We start from the raw sequence: 22,598 nt of genomic DNA, 5'->3' as shown, positions 1-22,598 counted from the left end.
ATAGTTTTAGGAAGACCTTCGATTCATTCGACTTTCAAATTTTACGAGACTTCAATGTTTCATTTTTCAATATAGATTGATTTATAGGTTGAGGAGCAAGCGAGGCGTGTAGCAGACAGAGAAGACGGGATTAAAAGAGAGATGGATGATGGATTAGACTTTAGAGACTCACCCCTGCCGCTTCTTCCGACGAACCTAAGGTCGTTGAACTTGGCGACTTGGTTCTTCATCAAGGCGGTGGAATTCCTCAGTTCGGCGCAACAGTTTTCGTCATTACCCGCTCGCACTGTCACCAGAGTTCCATCGCCGACCTCGCCCAGGGCGACGACTTTGAATGCCACCGGGAGAGTCTTGTTGGACCGCCAGTGAGTCGGCAGTTGGCTACAGAGGAAATACGGTGATCCTGAAAACAGGACAGAAATAATCAATGTTTCAATTGCGCAAGAGGCTGCAGCAATCATTCAACTAACCACGAACAGCTAAACTATCTATCATAGAAAGTAGACCCTATCGCAGTCAACTCCGAAGAGACGGCCGCGCTTTGGAGTTTTAACAAATCCGAACATTTGTTAAGCGGGAAGATTATTTAGTGTAAGTATTTAATTTGTATTAATAGTTGTATTTAATATTGGAGGGTTTCTGCTGAATATCTGAACTGTATATAGTGGGAGTAGTCAAAATCCTCTAATTTGTTGGAGCAGTGCATTTCAAATTTAACATTAGTGGAAGAATGATTAGTAGTTTCTTAGGAGTTTTATTTTTGTGGTGCAGGATTCCTTGAACTCTTGCTTCAAGAAACGCATTAACGCGGAGACCGTAAACAATTACTTTACGCTTACAATAAATTGTAATATTATTTGATACACCCAACGCTTCTTGCTCCGAGAACCGTTTCACAATAAATTCAGTAGCATTTAATCGAAAAAAAAGTCACAGCTATCCTTCTCTCGAACGTATGCTATAGAAATCTTGGAGTTCTTAGCGTTCACCGAAAAACGTGAAAGGTGTACCATAAAATGTGGCGCTCCAAATTTGTTCACACTCCATGAAATACACAATAATTTGTCTGGCAAGGGAACAGCGCTCCTAACGACTTCATTTACAAGAACTATGAAGCTATAATTAATGCAAACGAATTAGAAAAGAAATTAGGCCCTGCTGAATGCATATTTCACTCCATTATTCTAACAAACCATACAAGCCTACTATCTCAAACACATAAACTTCTCAACGTGCTTCCATAAGAGTAACTCATTATATACACATTCAATTCATCAGCTCCTCTCCCAATATCAACCTCTATTCACAAAACCCACCTTCCTCTACCAATAAACATACACAACCATTTGTAGCAGTACATTCCTAATCTGAATACTATATAATGCCCTACCCTATGTCCTGATAACAAAAACCTGTGTCCCTACCTCCACCGTCCAGATATCAAAGGACATTGAATTTTTCTGCTTTTAAGATCTACAACGGAATAGCCGCAAGATATTGAGAAACGTACGAACCTGTTCGAACCAATTCCCCAGGGTGTTCAGCCTGTGCCTCGCCGACGAGCCTCTCGGTCCACCAGAGCTCGCCGACGGCGGCACCCTCGCTCATCTCGCCACCACCTCCCCCGGCGTCGGCGTCCTCGGCCTGCTGGTACCTGGTGCTCACCCCCTGCAGCGGCGCCAGTGAGGGGCCGCACGGGCCGGCGCCTTCGTGGGATCCAACGGTGGCGTAATTCTCCCCGCAGCCCACCGAGCCCACCGGTAGATGCATCCCATCGGCCAGTAGCCGCCCCTCGTCGCCAAAGCACGCACCCTCCGGGCAGGACGTCGTGGCTCTGCTTGCCTCCTCGTCTATGCGCGTCCGACTCCTCCGCCGCTACCAGCTTCTCCGTCCGCAGCTACCCCTCCGCTTCGTCGCTACGTGGCCAACGATCTCGCTATTCACCGACGAGCTCATCCTGCCATCCACGATCTGCCGGACGACCGCCACCTCGATGTCTCGCCCAGTTCCATTCCAACGACGAAAAACGATGCCTCTACTCGTCTCCCGCCGATTCCATGCTTCCAACTATCGACACCGATGCACCATCTCCCGCGGAAACAACTGCTGCACGCCTCCCCCCACCATCCACCCCCTAGCGCGTACCCAGGCCGCGAGGTGTCACTGATCTAGGTGGCGCGCGATCGATGGATCGAGCAAGAATTCTCGCAGTCACTCGGTTAATCGTGGCGTAACACGTTTTTATCCGGCGAACAGGGGATCCTACAGGTTGTTGGGTCGCCGATGCTCCTCCGATCCCGAAGCAGTGCGGATGACGCCCCGGGTGGGGGGCTTTCACTAGCGTTTCCGCGGCGACGCGATCCCGGCCGGCCAGATACCTTGCGGATACTCGCATCCGGTGGTGACGGTGTGCTCGAGATGGAGGCCGATCGGAAAAGGGGAACTAACTCGTCCACGCGAGGACGTCAGCCGCGGTCGACGGTGCGCGACGTAATGCCGGCGGCGCGGCTTCGGCCGCGTGTTTCGCGTAAGCGGCCCGGGACGGCCTAAGCCTCGCAATTCCGAAGCTCCCCACTGTACCGTCAACTCGCGTCGCGACTCTCCCGCCACTATCCTCGCTCTCCGGTGGCCCCCTCCAACTGACCGATCGCTGACCGCCCTCCAGATTGCGGACTCGTTCCGTGAACAGCGTCCTTCGCGTTTCCATGCTCCTACGGCTTGTTTATTACCGGCGCTCTCGCCCGTGGAAAGTTCCCGGGGAGCTGTTGATTAGGATGAGTACCCGCTTCCAGATCGCACCTCAGTGCGAACACTTGTATTCGGCGGATAATCTGCGCCACTGCGCCTGAGGTCATTCGACGTAACTAAGCAGAGGCAAAGCAGAATGAGAACCTAACCCATTTTTCTGCTGGACAGAGTTCGAATCTGAGGTTATTTTATGTTTAGGTAAATGTAAGGAAGTAGGTATTTCTTTGATACCTTTGGGTAGACTCGATATGCTTCCTTTTGGCGCACTTCGATGAGCTCCTGAGAGTGGCTATTATGAAAGGTTCACGGTTTGATGTAGTTTGTCCTTTATGCGCGAGTTGGACTCAGACGCGCAGTTAGGTTAAGCAGCGCCGCGGGTGGAGGGAAAGGAACACAGTGTTATTTACATTCGAACACGTTGGCAGGTTTGGTTATATCGTAGCTGTAATTTATAATGCTCGGTTATATTTCCCTTATATAACTGTGCGTCGATTTCTCGCGTTCCGCTCTTAACCTTGCAAAGTCAACACCGGTGACGTCTTAGCAAGGTTAAAGCACAGTCGAGTCGTCGTTCGCTGGGCATCTTTCGTGTTCTTTTTCATCTCTTGTCCAATCCCCGTTTTCATTTCCTCACTGTTCACTGCTTTATATAGCCGCCCGCTCTTTCGAACAATATTTCTTTTTAACCAGTTCTACATTGTATCATCGATTAGAATTAAGAGGGAATTCGGTATCTCGCACTGACTCTGTGCTAGTGCGAGAAAATGACTCGGATTGGTTGATTCTTACAGAGCTATTCTTGTCTCTATCAGAAACGACCAATTCGAGTAATTTTCTGGCACCAGATCGAGTCACTGCGAGATATCGAATTCGCTATTAGTTTAGTCATTAAGGCATAGATTGCGTAGAGTCGCGTAGAGTCGAACTTAACCTATTCCCACACGAAGACGAATCACGTGACGCTGCTTAATGAGAATCGTCCCGAAGCAGGCAATCGTTTCCCGCGGTTTTCTGCTCGCGAGTGAAGTGCAGCAGTGCGTGCAGGATAAATTCATCGAGTTTACGAGGGAAAAAATATGCATCGAAGGCCGCCGGTACAACGTGAAAGGTATGCGAACATTAATACACGGTGTTGTTGCGATCGTTTTCCGGAAATTCCTGTGTCATCGTATCATCTATCCGTAAATATATTTGCATGCTTAACCGGGCAGCGTGCGCGTCATCGTAAAACCAGATCCCACTCAATCGGTCCGGATGCGTTTAAAATAGCGGGGAAATTCGGTGCTGGGAAGCCGAGCGATGAATGGCAGGAATTAATTCATGGTAATTAGCCGTTTCTCGGCATAATCTTTCGGCTAGTTGTTACTCCGATAAGGAGGAAGTAGTATCGTCGAAATTCCACGTGTTATCGCGTTATTCCCCAAGGCGAGCCAATCTTTCGGCACCCGCGATATCGTAATCGTGCCACTTTTTCGAGACGCCCATCCCTCTTCGAAATAGTTGCTGGTCAGAAGAAAGAATTGCCAATTCGAATAACTTTGTCATTAGAGTATTCCTCGTAGAAGCTACTGCTCTCTGCCACTTCGTCCCCACCATCCTCATCCTATCCCTAATTGGATCGTCGTGAAATTTCTGAAAAAACTTCATGCACGCTTCAAAATCATTTTGCAGTCTTAAATAAATCCATACTCAATTCGAATAATCATCGAGGACGCGAAATGCAGAAATTGTCTCGTCACTTTTGAAATTGAAAAGGGTCAAGTGGCGACGCGAGGATGATTTATAGGGGTCGAAAGGGGCGATATTCCCAGGTTGATAAGGTGCAAGTTGCACGGTGATATCCAGTGTTCCAGCAAGGCGTAACAAGTGTCCGTGTGACGTCACGCGGGTTTCTGGAGGCGGAGCTTGTGATTGGGGGAGCAGGTGGGGGGGTGTGGGGGGTGGGGCTCTCCCGCATCGTGGATCGCTCGCCCCACCCCCGCGATTTTGTTCCTTCGTGCCACCGCCACCTTCGACCTCCTCCTTCTCTCCTTCGCGGCCTCTTTTCCTCTCTTTTGAACTTTGTTCGGTGACACCCCACCAGCTCCGCTTCCACCAGGTAGGGATCTGGTACCTGTGATAGCCATTGCTACACGCAATACGGCTACATGCACCTTCCTTTTTCCACGAGTATCTTACGCTGCATCAGCAGTCGCTTCGATTTCGATCAGTGGAGGTGATTATGATGATTGAAAGGGTTTGAGGGAGCTGTTCGCAGGGGGATTTAAGAGAAAAGGCCCAGGTGGCAAACGTTTTGTGGGGCCCACTTTTTCAGGAAAATGAGGAGGTAGTTTACTAAAACGGGGTAAGTGTACAGAAAAACATAGAAAAATATATAGTGCTTGGATAAAATCAAAATTTTTTTAAGACAGGGCCTTAGGGGGGGGCCATCTGAGCAAGGGCCTTTTTCGGGAAAATAAAGCGGTAATTTACTGAAATGGGCTCAGTGTAATAATACTGAAAAAAATGTATTTTGGATAAAATTATAATTTTTTTAAGAATGGGACCCAGGGGGGACTTCTGGGCAGGGGCCCAGATGGCAACTGCTCATCGGCCACGCTGTTAAATCCGCCACTGGCTGTTCGGTATTAGGCAGCGTTCCAAAACATGTCCGCTCAACCGCTGGATCAAAGTGCTCGAAAAAGTAGGTCACCAGTGTCTCACAGTCATTTTGAAGTGGATGATTCAGTTTAGCATTCTTCGCGATAACTCTCCTCTATCTAAACATAGAACTTCTAGGAAATTCCTTGGGTGACCTAAAGATCCCAGGAACAACCCCAAAGAACCACCTTCCCCTGAATCTTGTCCTACCACACTACCCTAACTACTTCAATCTGAATACAAATCTTCTCCGGAGAGCACAGCGGAACAATTATCGCCAATCACTTCGGGCCTGCAAATGATCAATGGGCCTTCCAACCGTCCACCCTTGAAATTCACCCAGGAAGTCCTTCGAAGCCTTCGGGTGCGGTGCGCCGATATCGGGCAGCCCTTTCATCCGCAGAGCAGGCAAGAATTTTCCCATAACACGTACGAAAAGATTGCGAGTCGCTTTAAAGGTGTCCGCCGCAGCGCTACCGTTTATTGCACTGTGGTCTGGTAAAGTGCGATCGAGGAAGCGAGTGCGGTTTCACTCGTTCCATGCACGAATGTAATTAACCCGTCGAAAGTGTACGGTGCCCCCGACCCGGGGCCGACTTCGCCTCGGCCGTTATTCTTATCTTGTCCGCTCTGTAAGCGAGAACGGGCCCGGCTCCCACCGCTCGGCTCCGCCGATTCACGCCGATCTACCGCAAAAATCGGGGCCCGCGCGGCGTGTCGTGAAACCGCACTTACTTACGCGAAAGACGGGTAGATCTATCGCGATCGTCACGTGTCTTCACGGTTATCGAGCCACACAACATAATCCCGGCTACTTTTTCCCTGGGCCTCTCTAATCTGGTCCGTTCGGCCCCAGTGAAAGCTCTGCCCCTCGTTCCTCCCTTTGGCTGGTCAAATCTATACATCCAGTGTGTCTCGTCTAACATACGACATAACTGTGACCGAGACTGGTTCACATGTTATACATTACGAACCTTTTCACTCTTTTTTTAACGTGCTGTTTTTCGGATAATTTAGTTTCTCATATATTAGAACGTACTAGTGCCGAATTTTATATATTAAAAATAAGTTTTCAGGTTTTGACCACGAAAATGGATATAGTTCTTCAATTGACATTTGTATTTTTGTAAAATTAAAAAATTTCATTTCTGTAGCTTTGGCCATAACATCGCAAAATTTCCTTACTGTGCGCAGGCGCCTACTAAGGAAGGATTTGTGAAAATTGCACCCCCCCAAGGGGGTGAAAAGAGGTGAGATGTATTTTCTCGGATTCCCTAATATCTCTTAGGCCAGATTAGATATCAACTTGGTTCTTACTCACAAAGATCACTCACACAAATGCCTAAAACCCAATTCCAGGATTTTTCCCTAACCAACCCCTAAGCTGGTGGTGAAAACGGATGAAATGTGTTTTCATGGAGCCCTTGATATCTCTTAGGCCCGTAGTGAAGCGCGGAGGTGTTTTGCTAGTTAATCGTATAATAATATAGAATATATAATATCTCAACTAAATCTTGCAGTTACTGAAAATGAAATCTGCAAAGTGCCATTTCTTAAAAGAACGTCGTTAGACCGCGTTTGGTTTCATTTTGGTGGTAGGGGTTTCGGAGACATGCATGAGGCATGGTCGGTGCAGGGTGAGCGCGATAAGAAATCGATGGGTCGCGGGCGAGCGGGTGCAGAGGAGAATAGAAATATTTTTTTTGACGCTGTTTATCGGGACGAAACGATATCGGGTGAAAACGAGCCACTTCCACCGCCACCGGAAGGGATTCGTAAGACACGCTTATCGGCAGCTCGTTTGTCAGAAAATATATCGCGCTGTAGAAAGACTTTACCCTGATACCGTTAGTCCCGCCCTTTGGTAATCGACGAATTTTTAATGTGACAGTCTCCACTCTATTAATCATCCACTGTGACAAAGCAATGCGTGTTCAACGGACTAAGATAAACGTTTCGGCAAATCTGGCACTGTTGTCAACAGGATATATGTATACCTCGAAACGGTCGTTCAGTCGAGGGATAACATTTTATCAACCCTTGAGATACTACCGGTAGGATAATCCTAAGAAGCCTTGGCATTGCTGAACGTTTTAATTCATTCGTCAGGATTTTATCACAACGGTTTGCGTAAAATTCAGAGGGGGTTGGGGGTTGACCGTGTAACAGGGACGTAAGTTAATCTGCCTTTTGCGCGAAAGCCGAGCTAATGAACTATAAATAAGGGAGGAATACTTACGGCAAGTGGACAGCCGCACTTACTGACCCTTCGTAATTAAAATCCCGTCCTAAATCAGGACTAGGGACACGATTAGACGACCTCCTGGCTCCTGCGAAGCCTAAATCCGTGGCCCTTACATCTCCCAACCCTTCCTACCCTCGTTCTTATGTCCACGTGTGCTCGTACCCTTTTCGACGTTTTATTAACGTTAGCTGTAGGCACATTCCAGTCTCTTGTGAAATCGATTGCCACTCTTTTTATCTATCGACGTAATTTTTATATTCACTGCATCGCTTATCGTTGCGTTTCGGTATTAATTTTCGCTTCCCCTTCTTTGGATAGAAAAATTGTTCCTGAAACGTCAGTGCGTAGGTTTATGCGTAATTATCTATGATTATATGAACTTTCCGTGGCTTTGTGGAACCTTAGAATAATCCTGCCCCGTTAATAATTGTGTCATGGCACAGGCAAGTATTTCCATTAAACGGAACGGCGAAAAGTGGCGAGCCTTCGTGACCATGCGGAACAATCCACGTCGCTTCCGTTTCCGTCGATGCAATTCCGCTTCCGTTAATTCAATTGCAAAGCGTGCAGCTAATAATACTCGCTGGGGTGGCCACGCGATAACGGGCAAGGGGTGGCTCGGTCAAGGAACGGAGCAGCCAATGAAGAGGGGTAATTGTTGGCATAATCGCGATATTCTTCATTTCGCAATCGATTTCTCACGTTCATCTTCCCCTTTGCCTCCTCCAATTCTTCATCAATGAGATTCTCCAAGATCCTCGTTAGGGGAGGCTTGTAGAATGCTTCTAAAATTCTTAAAAAACATGTGAGATTTAATTCTGAATTGTATTTAACGAAAGTTTGTAACTCGCTTCGTTTCCAATTACGATGCCCTTCTACACGCGAATTTAATTAGGCTCCTTGATTCAATTTGACCATTAATCGAGCGATATCTCATTCCCGGGCGAAGACGCCAGCGGAGCAGGTAGACAGGAAGGAAATAACGCAGAGGGAAGTGATAATTGCAGGTAGGACAAGCCGAAATCTCGGATTCTACTATATTAAACGAATGAAGGGTCGGTGCACGGCGCACGTACCATTATTTTCCACCCTCGTGCCCCTTCTGGCCAGCCATACTTTCCACCGACCACCGACGTAGATACGTCCACCCTTGTGCAGTCTGTTAATAAGCTTAATAAACCCTCTGCGCGACTGCCTCTCTCTCTCTCTTTTTCTCTCTCCAGTGTCCGCTTGCACACTAGATTCCAGGGACACAGGGATGGCTCTCGAATCTCGATCTTCTGTGAATTGTATTCACCGTTTCGTCGTTGGAAAACGTGCCTCGAACATTCCTGTTCCATTGAGAGTCATTTGGAACTCGATTTCCCTTGATGAGTCCCTTTGGCATAATTAATCAGGTTGAAACGTTTCCTCAAATGAGACCTGTTTGCGCCACTCTTTGCCTCCGATTTGCAATCATTTTTCTGGATTACAGAAAATAATTATGAGATAAGGAGTATAGCACTGTGAGATAATAGGGTGTATAATAGTTGGAAATCGAGAAGGGGTGAATTTGTCTAATAAGGCAGCCAGGGTTAACGAAATTAGATGTGACATTGCGATGTCGTTTAAAATGCCCCCGAATCAGGGCATATTTGGTTGAAGTATGTTTCCAGCGGTAGGGAAGTGGCGGGTACTAAGTGGCGCGACCTGGACCGTCGAAATTTATCGCTTCTGCCTCCCTGCGCTTACTAAAACGGGGAATGTAAGCCCGTCGTGGTCCGGCTTTGAGAAGGACATCAAAAGGATAACAATACAGATGTGAGACACACCCGTGCCACGTCGTGCTCTCTCGCTCTTCATCCTATTTGGGAAAACGAGGTTTAAAGCACGAGCTTTGCCGCTCGTTCCAGCAGGATTGCCAAGCGTAAATTAAGAACATTCGGGGAGAGCATTAAGCTGGCCTGGGTCGTGGGTCGCGAGTAAATTGTACGGGTAATGGGAATGATCGATGATGGCTGGGCTTCTCTTGCGTAGAAATTCTTTTCTTTTCTTCCAATTATCAGTTTTGCACGGGGATATTTGTTTGTTCTTATAAGTAACAGTACTATCTCTTGCTGTTGAATTTTTTATGCTAATAACAATGGACATGGTGGTTGAGTAGATAAATCGTAAAATGAAATTATATATTCAAAGAGGCAGTAATTAATGAACAGGAAGGTTCCACTCAGGGCCACTCCGAATACTTTCAAATACCTATACGAGTTTTTCAAATAATACTTCCTCTTATTTAAAGTATCGAAAGTGTTTGAGGTGGTTTAAGTCGTTAATTAAACCATCCTGTAAGTGGAATTTTGTGTTTCCACTGTCTACTATAAAATACAATTGAAATTTCGAGATATATCGAAGAATTGGATCGTACGTTGAATCGATAGCTGCAGCACAGACCTACGTAGCATCTTATGGTAAATGGCAATTCGTGTCCAGATAACTGATATACCGACTTCGTGGGTGAACAATGATTTTGATGCGCACTCTACGTTAAAGAACGCAAACTCTTAGAACAATATTCGAATCACCGAAGTGGGTGCAAATGGTAAAGTACTCTTTGATAGCATCGATAGATCATAAGTATAAACTATAAACTCGTAGCTATTCCCACGACTTCAGCGTTTCGTTACATTAAATCAACTATGGCACAGAAAAATTAAAGTTTCACAGTTTCGGCTTAATTTTCAGCACGGTACACTCGGTAGATTTAGTTCCTGTGTATTGGGGACGTAAGAATCGCAATCGCCACATGTACATATAATTCTACAGCGGCTAGGTAAATATCCACTAAGAGAAACAGTTAGGCTCAGCGGTAACCTCGAGCAATGTAAACATACCGGGGAACGATGTCATCACCAGTTCGACTTTAACCGCGACAGCGATCGGTTCGACTAAGTGTGCGTGTATTATTTCGGGGATTTCTCAGTTCGCGCATTAATTTCATCGATTACTAGACTATGTGGATGGCCCTTTAATAAGATTCCACTGCGATATATACCCGTTACCTAGAAGACTTCTTGAGAACCACTTTCCTCGAGTAGGATCACATCTCTCCACTGTCGAGGGATATTTAGAAATGTGTAGTGCTTTTGTAATCGCGCGCAATGCGATTCTAGAGTCAGTGCTTCGCGAATCAGTGTTTCAAAGACCACCGGTGGCTCTGTGCGTTAGTGATGTGAACGCGATCGTAGAGTCAGTGTTTCAACCGCCTCTAGAATTAATTCAAAGCACCGGTGCTCTTATTGCTCCTTCAGCGCGAAATTAATGTGACTGATTAATGTGATTTGTGAGTGTGCTACATCCTATTCAGTACTGACCCTGCAGCTGCGAGACATTGGCCTGCAGATCAAATAGCAACTGCTGAAAAGGGATGCTTGCCTGCGTGGATAGCAGAGAGTCTGTTTTCAACGAACGGTGAGTGATAATTTGTCATTCTTTCAATCTCTCTGCATGCTATCGAACAAAATGATTGCTGTAGCGAGCATAGTGACCACGAATGCATACTTGTCGTTAGTATTCGTGGATAGTAACATTTAATGCGTGTGTTTCCAAATGTTTAATACACGTAGAAAAATACAATGAATAAATTTGAAATTCGCGATAGGAGTTTTAATATCGCGTTTCAAACATTCTAAACTTCTTTTCTTTAATTTCACAAACATTCGGGATGCTTAATGTATCGAATACGAGTTACATTTCTGAAGTTGAACTGTTTCGTGTGAGTTCTTTCAAATCTTCTCACTTAACAGTAATTATGTACATTCGAGTCATTAGATTCTCTTAATAAAACGCGAATAGAAAGCATTAATTTGGTATAACTGACAATGACAGTCATTGTTGGTACTACTTGGTCACTATGCTCGCTACTTTTGCTTGCCCGTTGCATGTGCTGAGTATAAATACGCATTATATACTGGCGATATTACGAGAAATCAAAAATGCCACTTTTACCACCTGATATCTCGACCTCACATGGTCCCTTTATGAAATAATAGTATAATAATAAGTGACTGCTGCCAAAGTGGCTGCTATATGAACTATATTTCTTTCTCCCCTGCATTAGAATAACTTTAAGCCACTAAACTGAAAATTTTATACATCGCGGAATAACTTGCACAGGTGCTTAGTTTTAACTAGCCATAGTCCAAGCAATAAATTTTAGTGTAAGGACTTTGGTCGTAAGACCTTTTCCAAATTTTCAAAAATGCATTGGTCGAATATGGACCAGAAATATTTATTCGTAGAAATGGGTCACTTTCTTAGATACCTCCGCGTTGGTGTGCCCGGTTCCTTGGTAACGTTTCTCTAGCATTGCGAGTTGCAAAATGAAATCAAGCTAAAGCCTACGATATAGATTAAGGGTCTAAATCGAGCCAAACTTACATTCATTGAGTTTGGTTCGATTTAGACCCTTAATCTATATCGTATTGGTCTCGTCTCCTTTATGTATCTCTACGATGGGTTTTCATGATTTATTCTATTTTTCATGCATTTATTCGATGGTTTTGCATGATTTATTTCATTTCGTCCTTAGCGAGGTATTCCACGTTACATCATGAAAGCATGTATTCCACAAATAATATTGTTGTTTATATACATTTTTATGTTAAGTAAACCTGTATATGACAGCAAGGGTACAAGGCGTATGTGGTCTTGTTTTGTTATGATCCTTCTTTATCGGTCGTTGAACGGAATACGTTTATAAAACGATCTTTAAATTGTTACTCTACCTCTAACAGAATCATTTGAAAATCCCGGGTTTCAATTCACCTAGTTTTACCCGTGCTGAGTTCTAATTCCTACCCCGCGTAGCGTTACAATCTGTTTCGAGGCTTCACCGGTAACGTTGCATGTGCCGCTGAAATGATAATTGGGTCCTAGGACCCCAAAAACCGGCGACAGAAAGATTCATTGGGTGATAGGTCCATCCTATATCTCGTCTGTGGCAGAATGCACTCGAACTTTAGTGGAAAGTGTAGCAACAGTTGAATACACATTCCTGCATCGTTCTTCCGGGGAAGTTTACCGCGTGAACGGACGTCGGTAGGACAGGCACCTCCACCAGTTTCGAACTGTTCACTATCGATCGAGAGCTCGATGTAGAAACTTAGTTGTCGACGCAGTCAACGATGCCACTACTGTTCCCATCCGGAAATGCACTTTGACTTCACGCTCACTTCCCGTGCATAATTTGAAATAACTTCGGAAGGAGAGGTCCCTTCCATTCTTATATTTCATGTTTAACCTCTATACTTTTCTCTCCTGAAAAGACCCTCCGAAGTTCTACAAATATCTCTCGAATCTGCCTAGACCGACTAGTTTCTTTTCCAATTACCATCGCTCTTCCATTACACTATGTTAATCGTTCATTTTTTTATAACAATCGATACTCTAGGCACTCGACAAAATCCCCCACTCTTCTCTCCAACTTTTACACCCTCCACAGAAGGAGCCCCTAAAACAACATTAAAAACTCGATCGATCGCGGTGCAGTTTCTTTCACGATTATTATCTTCCTCGAAAGGCCGCACGTGTGTGTCAGGTTTGAAGAAAATGTAGGGGAAAAACGACGTTCGGTTTAATGCACCCCTGCAGGAACAACAAATAGTAGATTCTCCGAGAGACACACCTACTCCAACTCAGGCTGGCGGACTTTTTCCTTTCTCTCGTTTACAGTACACTAAATCGCTGGATTCCCCTGCTCGCCCCCCCCCCCCCGTTCCCGGCGGTGTAAGCCACATTATGCGATATCCGAGAAAATCGAGAGCACATCCTGCCCAAGGAATGCGCCGTCGAGGCCCCGGGCCAACAATAGGGGCCAGGTTTTGCGCCATTATGTCGCTGGGGGATCGCATTACTGGCCGATACGATCGCGCGCTTTCAGCAGCTTTCAGATCCTATCTACGGGATATCTTTTTTCCCTCTCGGTGAGCGCAGCCTGGCCGGAACCACCGAATTTCGCAACGAACCTCGAGAATCGGGAGTAATTACGCGGATTTACTCCCTCGCTGTTTTTTCGCAACTTTTTTCCGCCTCGCCTTCTCCTGCCACCCTTCCTCTTCATCTTTCTTGTATCGCCCTTAGTGGCAAAGGGAAGTCGATTAGTTTCATAGTATACATTCAGAATGTTTAGCGAAGGTACAATTTTTAGAGGAGAGGCTTGGTGGATCTTGAGAAGCTGGATTCGTGTTTTATCGAAGGGTGGGTGATCTTTTCTTTGCAGTGGCCCCCAGAGTGGGGGACCAAGGGGCCCTGTCACCTCCAAAGAGAAAGGAAAAAAGAGATTAACGTAACCACGACTGAAGTAATTCCAGAGCTTTGAAAAAAGAAAAGGAAACTCGAATTATTCTTTAAAGAAATTTTTATAAATACCTCATGAATTTTATTGAATTTGCAATAGAAATATTTTTATTCCTTTAACTCTGCTGCACACAAGATTAAATTTCTTTGAGGGAGATAATTCACACAGTGGACAGTCAGTTGCTAGTCCTCGTCTTTCTACGCGACAGAAGAAGTATTTTCATTGAAGGGAAGAAGGTATCCCCTACTTTATTCGGTGCATTATGCATCCCTTCACCGAGATCGTTGAATTAGGGCGAAGCTGTGCTAAACACGTCTGAGTATTTGCCGCCGCGGAAACGACATTATTGGGCGATACGATCGCGTGCGCTTTTAGCAGCTTTCAGATTTTATCGGCGTTGCGCATGAATAGTCGATTTTTTTCGGCTCGCGGGCCCAGAGAGCAACTGATTCGCAACCAGAGCGAAATACCGGAGTGCACACCGCCGATCGGTCAGCCCGTCTGTGTTTCCTCTGTTTCCCATCGCTTCGATATCGACACCGGTATCGCTCGATCGTTCTAATCTGACGAAGGACGCGGAAAGCCGGCCTCCGCGTCAAAAGAGGCATTTCCCGCGGCCGGGAAATTTCCGATTCTCCGTTTTTATCCGATTCCCCGTGAGCCGTCGATTGGCGAACGTCACCGGTGATCGATTCTCGAATCTGTCATAGTTTTTCTGCGGAGAAATTCAAATTTCTGTCGCCCGAAATATGGACGGCGACGACGGAAGCACAGTGCGCGGCGAAACTGCTGGAATTTTTCGTGTCTGCGAAATTTTCACGGGGTTTTGCAAGTCCCCATTCCTCTGGGCCATTAAGTCTTCACAATCAAATGGATTCATGAATGGAAAAGCCTAGCGAATGTAGGAGTAATCGTTGAAAAATACTTGAATATATCTATACCTGTGTTTCTCAACCTTTTTTGAGTCGCAACCTCCTTTTATAATATTTAAATAACCTGCGACCTCCACCTCCCAAATATAAGGTAGGGTAAAGTTAATAGAGTAAAGAAAACACATTACAAGTATTTATTAAAAGTATTTCTGAATATAATTCCAGTTTAATAATATTAAAGGTATTTAATTTAAAGATATTTCATATATTTAATTATCTTATTTAGTGTGATGGGTGTTCCTGCATCTGGGTAATCAGCTTTTTTCAGTTATAAAAAATCAGTGTTACATCATCAAGAATCATCAACTAAAAATACCCGCTGGAACCACTGATCTATACACCCTTCATTATCAAAATTTTTTCTACTTTCTAGAAGTCAGTCACCCTCGTAGGAATTCATCTTTTTCTCTCCAATAAATAACTAACTTCATTAAAATTCTGGTTCATGAAAGGCATAATTGTAGAAGACCCTTTTTGGTTTTCTAAAAAAGTTCCAAACATAATCATCGACGCAGTTGTCAGCTCGCTTCTTTAACCCGTGTTTCCCCCGAAAGCGTTTTTAAGCCGCGCAGCGACAACTCCAAAAAACAGCGTAAAGAACGCAAGTTCGTCGTCGGCCTCGCTCGTTCCCGGCCACAAAGCATCGATAATTACTCGGCCAGTAGGGCCACCGGCAAGAAATCGCGACATCACAGTTCATTATGCGCTTTTTGCTTCGGTCCCATTGAGCCGCGACTTTTTCCGCAACTTTTTCCGCGAGTTTTTCCGTCCCGGCGCGCGTGTCCCTCGTCGGCGAGGATACGCTCGGCGTTCTCGCGCGGGTGCCGGTCCTGGAAGAAGCAAAAAATTCTTACCCAGCCAGCCGCAGGGGACTTTACGATCCTAATAAAACGGCCGCGGAGAGGAGGCTGGCCAGAAGGAAAGAAAAATCGTCGGCCGGGCGCAGCGGCTTTTTAACCCCGTAGAATCCCATAAAAATTAAAAGCATCGTCGGTGCACCGAGGCCCCATTGTCCTGCGGCCGCTTCGTTTCCCTTTGCAGCTCCTGGCGTTCTTCTACATTTTTTTTGCGCGCCAAAAAAAAAAGCGCTCCAAGCCTCCGGGACCCCGAAGGAGCGCGCGAGAATGTACGCGGAAAAAGGGGAACCGTCTTGGAAAGAACGCTCGTCGCTTTTCCGACGAGCAGCGCCCGGGAAGAGCAGGGAAAAAAAGACAGCAGCAGCTAGTACGGGGAAAAAAAAACACGGGAAGAGAGTGGTGCAAAAAAAAAGGGAGAAGAACGAGTTGTCTTTTTCAACCCCCTCTCCATTCGGACCGTAAAAACGAAGCAATCGTTGTAACTTCGTAAATCGTCGCTCGGCCGTATATCACTCGCTTGAAAAATAATATCCGCGCTATCCACCACCCTCCCCCTTTCATCCCTGCTCTTCCTTTTTTCGCATTTTTTTTTTCTCTCGCCCGCTGGAACGCCAACGAACCCGTCGATTTCCTTTTTCTTCCAAAGCGGCCACGGACGCCCCTTGGTTCGCGCGCGACACTTGAAATTCTAATTCATGCAAATTCACCGTCTAACGGAGTAGAAATGTTTCCGTTGTATTTTAATGAAAATTTACCGCCCGACCCCCTCGGGCTTCCTCGCCCTTCCTCCTGCAATCTCGGGGCCGCGCCGGCTACTCTTCGACGAATATGAAACGACAACGCGATCGCGCGGGTGTACTTAAATCAATTCCTCGCGCTCGTTTCACACAAGGGCGGCAGGGGACCGTGGAAAGTTGGCGCTCTCGGGCATCGGGGGGGGGAGGGGGTGAATGTAACGCGAGGAACTCGACGAATTTTTTATGAATGAATCGCGCGAACTGTTGCTCCCCTCCCGCATCCGCCCCGCTCTTCGTTTTTCGTTTCGACGAAAATTTTGGTCCGCTCGCCGCTGGTCGAACTATCCCTGAATTTTTTATGAATATTTGCGGTGCTTCAAAATGTCCGACGGCCCCCGAATTCTCGAAATATTCGCGATATGAATTTATCGGTCGAACTGCTCGCCTCTCCAGGTGGAAAATAAGGGGAAAAAAGAACTGTGTCGCGGAGGATCTTGCCGAGCTACTAGGATGAAATTTATGTATCTTGCCGATCTGGATGCTCCCTTTTTTGTTTGTGCCCTGAAAAATTTATTCGCGCCCGGCCGTTTCTACGCCTGGCTTGCGACGACGCGCTTCGACGGCGACGATAGTGCGAGGAAGGGCGAGAAGAACAGGCGACGCGGAGGAATCAGTCACAATGGACCCTTTCTGCAACGTCTCTTTATAATTCGCGACTACCAGACAAAAAAGGGACAAGCCGCTTTTACGCGCGACAGTCTGTGTTGCTTCGGCGCTGAGATAACATCTACTTTTTAGAGTTTTTATTCAATAAAGCTCCTGCACTCGTCGGAGGGCCTTAATACACACTGCTCTAAATCATTGGCGGATGGTTCTCCCGGGAGCTTAGTAACTGTCTGAAAGAAGTGACTTGACTTTAATTACAGCGGTGTAATGATTTTCCACGAAGCTTAATCCTAGTCCACGGGGATCTGTACTCATTAGAAGGCGAATGTACGGTTGGAGCGAAGTCTCTTGCAATTTCTGTCGCGCTGGCGTCGCCCATGCAAATGGCTTTTGACCGAAACGAAGTAATCTCGGATGAATTCGATTCCCTTGGACGAGGAGGTACACGGTTTTTATGGGTGTCACGTATGCGCTGGAAAAAGTTCTAATCGATCGACAGCTCTATTTCAGTCGGGCGGCGAGGCTGCCGTATACATATATAGAGCCGGCTGGCGCGTATCCGCGAGAGCCTGTGTTTAGAAACGTGCGAAGAGGAATCGAGTGATCTACTGCTTTTAGGTTGTGTTTACGCGACGATCAGCGCCGCCAATTTCCCTTCCCTCGGAGTTTCCACGGAGAAAGCTTTCGAAATGGACGTGCAACAGCTGTTACCGTCACTCCCGATGGAAACTGGCACGCGTACCCCGGGCCTCTATAACGTTCACGAGCACGTACGACTTATGCCTGTCTACCAACGACAGTTATCGATTGTTGCACGACCTTCCGCGGCCTTGCACCGAGCCTTCCTCCACCTTCATCAGCCCTCGCAACACTTTTCCTCCCCCCGTGGCCTGAAATTAGTCTACGATCCAAGCCGGACTAGTTGCAGTCGAGAATTAGAGATCTGCTACCTTTAATTCCCCCTGAAGCAAGTTTTCCGCGACCTCCACTTGGTTATGAGCGGCTAATTATTCACGAACGGGGGTGGCAACTCGCAGAATGTCTCGAGGGATTCAGATGGTCTCCGTGAATGGACGATTAAGACTTCCGTCGAGGCGACACGAGCCGTCGGCATCGCTGAACCTGCCACAAAGCGTTAAAAGTGAACAGGAGCTGTTGGACGCAGCGGTTTCACCAGACCAGCGGCGACGAATCGAAGAACCGGATGCTGTCGACGCGACAGGACCCTTGCTGACGATTCGCAGGCATTCTCGAGAACACCGAAGGGCCAACTGTTCACGACAGTTGCGACAACAGGGGCACGCGCGTCTAGCCGGAAGGGGCCCCCTGCGACCTCCACATCAGCCAGAATCTCAACCCAGAAAGTTGCCTGCAACGTGGGTTCTCAATTCGAAGTGCTCGGGGGAAGAATTAAATGCGTGGAGGTAACATTTTCAATAACTGGAGCTGAAACGAATTAGCATCTGACTTCGATACTTCCGTCCACCAAATCGACTCCTACATATGCTCAGAACTAGGAATGCAATTGAGAAAGAAGGAGCTAAGTAGTATCGCTGAATTAAAACGGAGCAGAAGGGAAGGACGCTAAAAGCATATCCTCTGAATCATCCCGAGATTACAAGCCAGAGCAGCTTCCACGGGAGTCCCGCCTCCCAAAAAGCAGATGAAAGAAGAAACTCTGGAGACGCGTTGGAAGCTTTCTTCGCGATTCGATTCGATGGTTTTACGATGACTGGCTCTCGTGAACAGGTAACGAAAGGATCCGCTCATTGTCCTGGTTTCGTGGCATGAGTAGCGATCGGGAGACGCGGTAGAACGGCAGTGTTTGTAGACAAGGCCCAGTTAGGGCCCCCTCCTGCCCATCTTCGCCCTTTTTGCCCCTCTCCTTTCACGCAGCCTCGGTAGCCGCGCCGTTGACACGCAGGGTGACAACATAAATATAATGTCACGCTCCTGCGCCCGCCAATGCCAGGTCCCGGGGCCTCCTCTCGGGGGACCCGCGGCCTGAATAGTATCCGGGGGCCCCGCCATTCACGGCGGATACATGGACGACGATTTTTACGGGGCCACATGAAAAATGAGGTTAGCCCGGCATTTATCGCGCCGGGACCCTTTCTGCGTCTTCCTCGGTGCGTGTCCGTGGAAGAACCGGAGAGCCTCTCAATATTTTGGCACTCCATGGGTCGGGCCTTTCGTTTCATTGAAACCTGCGACGCATCACCTTTCTCCATCGATAGATTCGAATCTTTCGCGCGCAGATGACCAAGTTTTTTCGGTCGAGCTTCTCGGGGCCTTGGAGACGATAGCACTTGCAAGGGGAGCACTTTCGGGGGTCTTAACCCTCTAGTGCATACGCCTGCCTTAAAGCGGGCACCTGTTTAATCCAGGAGTTGGGCGCCTATAATTTTTTTCTTCAGAATTCTCAGTTGCCAGCCTTAAAAGTATTGCCACACCGCATATATTAGCCTAAGCAACGTGTCAATCTGACGTTTCGATTTGACAGAAATCTAGTTTGAAGTGCATCTTTGAGCTAAGCATGCTGCGAAAATTATTTGTGAAAGTAAAAAAATCGAATAAAATACTTCCCGACACCGTGCAGGTGAAAAAATTATTGGTAAGTAGTTTTTTGAACATAAATTATATATTTATATTTTTTTGAACATTTTTTCATAGTTTTTCATTAAAAATAGACTATTTATTTTATAAAAAAAAACACTACATTTTTGTACTTGCTATTGGATTCGGTCTTTTCATCCCCGAATTAGACTAGTCTAATTTTTCCACCTGAATTAAAAATCTATGCACTAGAGGGTTAATTTCGAATGATAGGGCTGAGATATTTGAGTTGCGACTAGGTTTTCAGTTACATCGGTTTTTGATGGGATTTTAAGTGAAAGGGATAGAAGAAGAGAGAGGCGTTATAAGAGTTAGAAACGTTAGAGTACAAAAAGGTTACTGAAGGGGGAGAAATTAATGGGCGATATACAAAGGTTCATTAAGATTGAGAACCCATTTGATCAACTTTCAAAGATTCTCCTTTCATCCTCTCGCTTTCTACACGTCACTTTTCTCCTGGAAAGCTGCTGACACCTGAAAAGATGAAACACAGCGGCCCATTGTTCGCGACATTCTCTCCCTCCCCATGGAATCTATCGAAATTGGTACGAAGACATTCCACCCAGTCACACGCGTCTTTATTCTCGCCCTTTTCGCCGTGCGAGCACTCGATGGGCATTGTGGGGGGTACCGCGGGAATCTCGTCAATGGTTTCGGGGGCCCCAATTATATATCCGGCCTATTTAAAGTCGACCCAGTGAAAAGGTCCGGAGTTTCTCTTTCGATTCCACGGGGGATCAGTTCTGCTCGGAGCACAATGACGTCCGTGACATCGTTTACGCGCACCCCCCGTGGTCTGCCACGGGACCAATGGGGTCCCATGCCGCACGGAGGACACCCGTGACGAGACATCTTCATCACTCTGCGGCCGTGGGGCCCACTTTGCTTGCTCTCCTGGCTTGCCCGAGGGTGGCAGGATTTATTCCGCAATAAAGCAACTCCCCACTTCTCAGTATCCACGAATTCATCTGATAAACTTTTGTCCGAGTATCGTGACCATTTCTTCAAGTTCTGCAGCGATTTCCATCGGAAGGTTTGAAAAATAAAAGTGGTCCGCATTTACGGGATGTCTCGCTCGAAGATCCCTCTTTTCCTCATACGTTGTTGCGCGGTATCGGTGGATCGGTTTCAATCCGTGGCAGCTTTACTGTGGGCGTATCGGCGGCACCTGGAACACCGAGGGACGACCGAGAAGGGCAGAGATAGGTCGGAGCAGGGCTGGAGGATGAGAGAGAGGGTTGAAGGCGACAAGGAGGGTTCGCGGTGCGGTGCCTTGGTGGCCACGGGTGCGGTACAGCTTCCTCGGTAACGAGGGCCAACCTTTATGACCCGTAAAGATACGTGCCGTCCAGTTCGCCGCCCCTCCTGCCCCCCTGCCCTCGTGGAGCCATTGCACCCCACCGAGTCTCGCGCGATAGCCATACAAGGCTCTCGTAACGTGGAACTCACGTAGGGACATTTTCGACCCCCTCGAGATGGCAAAATCTCCAACGGAGTCTCTCCATATCCAGCTCCATCCTGACCAACCCTCTCTCGATTGACCCCCGCCAACCCCCATCCACGGCCAGGAAATTCCCCGGGGGACAGTTTTATAATGCTGGCCGTGATTGTGCGTGATTGTTCGAACAGCGACTCCTGCAGGAAAAGGATTTTATTCCACTTTCGGGAGCGGGGGTTTCCTTAATCCCGATTGGAGGAAAGTGATGGAATTATCAGGTTGAAGCGGAAAAGTTTTTAAACAGGATAGTTACGCGATCTCTGTTTGCATATTTCGAAGCTCCGCGGTATTAAAATTCGAGATTCGAGGAATAACCATTTTCGTATTTCTGAATTTTTTAACTTTTGAGTGATAATTATACAATCGTAATACGTACTCGTACAATCAGGCTCTAATAGTTTTTTCCTACAAATATAAATTTTGATGCGTTGATATTTGTGTTTGAAAAAATAGTTGTGAATAAAAGCGGCTTTTTTTGTTAAAATTCGCCAAACTTTTAAATGTTATTGTTAAGGTCTAAAAATGTAGGGAAATATTGGCAAGAACATATCCTAGACGGTGATGCACTCCGCGGGACCGAGAAGGGTTAAAAAAAGCCCTTCAAACGGGGAAATAACTTGCACGCTACGTCAACCCGTGTAATCTCCATCCCCTGTATCAATCTTTCACTACTCCAAGACAGGCATGCAGAGCGTTCCAATTTAGCAGCGAGATATTGGCGATTCTTTCCTTCTCGGACGCTCTGAGAAAATTAGGGTTGCTGGATTGGTATGGAAGTAGCTGGTGCCGGCTGATGAAGGGGTTGCGGGTGGGAGGTGTAGGTGCGAGGGCAATCGCGAATCAAAATTAGCCGCTCTTGTGGAGAGAGTTGGCCGTTGGAAGACTCGCGAGGTCGAAGGGTGCTGGGCGCAGGGTTTCACCCCAACGGCGGAGCCCGCTCACACCCTTTGACCCTGTTTCCACGTCGTCGCATTCCCCGTCTTTCTAGCCTCGGGTCCGAAATTACAGGCTGCAAGGCGCTGTAAATCCCGGCGCATCGGGAGGAAATGGATCGCCCGTCTGGGAAACGGTGCATCCAGCTTGATTGCAGTCGATCTTCGGCTTCCTTTTTTCGCGGGCCAACTGGGCTGCACGGTGAATATCGAGCAAATTAGGGACGCCTGTTTGTCAGCCGGCGGAAAATGTCTGTGCTTGGAGGACGCGTGATTGCTGGGGGGTCTTTTATGCGATGGCGCGGGAGATTTCGTGGTACGCTGCTCCTGGATTCGTTTAATTTTCTAGCGCTGATTGAACGCGGGATCCATTATGTTTAAGCCAGAGCGCAGGTA

At 46.9% G+C, this 22,598-nt stretch overlaps 2 protein-coding genes across 10 annotated transcripts in view; one reads left to right on the top strand and one right to left on the bottom strand.

Annotated features, from left to right (window-relative positions):
- LOC143375561 (uncharacterized) overlaps positions 1 to 2,850 on the bottom strand; it is a 31,132-nt gene extending 28,282 nt beyond the window's left edge. Inside the window, exons 1-2 of one of the 2 annotated variants that reach the window (XM_076824799.1) lie at positions 1,515 to 2,850; positions 173 to 403 (exon numbers count right to left, since the gene is read on the bottom strand). In XM_076824799.1, coding sequence (XP_076680914.1) covers positions 173 to 403; positions 1,515 to 1,770 — 487 coding nt within the window. In that variant the 5' untranslated portion in view covers positions 1,771 to 2,850. The remainder of the gene's footprint in view (positions 1 to 172; positions 404 to 1,514) is intronic. The other variant, XM_076824798.1, reaches the window with a different exon arrangement.
- An 868-nt stretch (positions 2,851 to 3,718) lies between these two features.
- Positions 3,719 to 22,598, top strand: part of LOC143375562 (uncharacterized) — a 112,333-nt gene continuing 93,453 nt past the window's right edge. For 4 of the 8 annotated variants that reach the window (XM_076824809.1, XM_076824807.1, XM_076824808.1 and 1 more), the window contains exon 1: positions 3,719 to 3,856. The gene's annotated coding sequence lies outside the window, so the exon portion shown is untranslated. Of the gene's footprint in view, positions 3,857 to 10,570; positions 11,078 to 22,598 lie in introns of those variants that run through there. The other 4 variants (XM_076824805.1, XM_076824801.1, XM_076824802.1 and 1 more) reach the window with 3 other exon arrangements.

Source organism: Andrena cerasifolii, chromosome 12 (assembly GCF_050908995.1).
Source record: "Andrena cerasifolii isolate SP2316 chromosome 12, iyAndCera1_principal, whole genome shotgun sequence".
NCBI lineage: Eukaryota > Metazoa > Arthropoda > Insecta > Hymenoptera > Andrenidae > Andrena > Andrena cerasifolii.
Note: the sequence above shows the minus strand (reverse complement) of the source record. Positions and strands in the feature narration are given on the sequence as shown.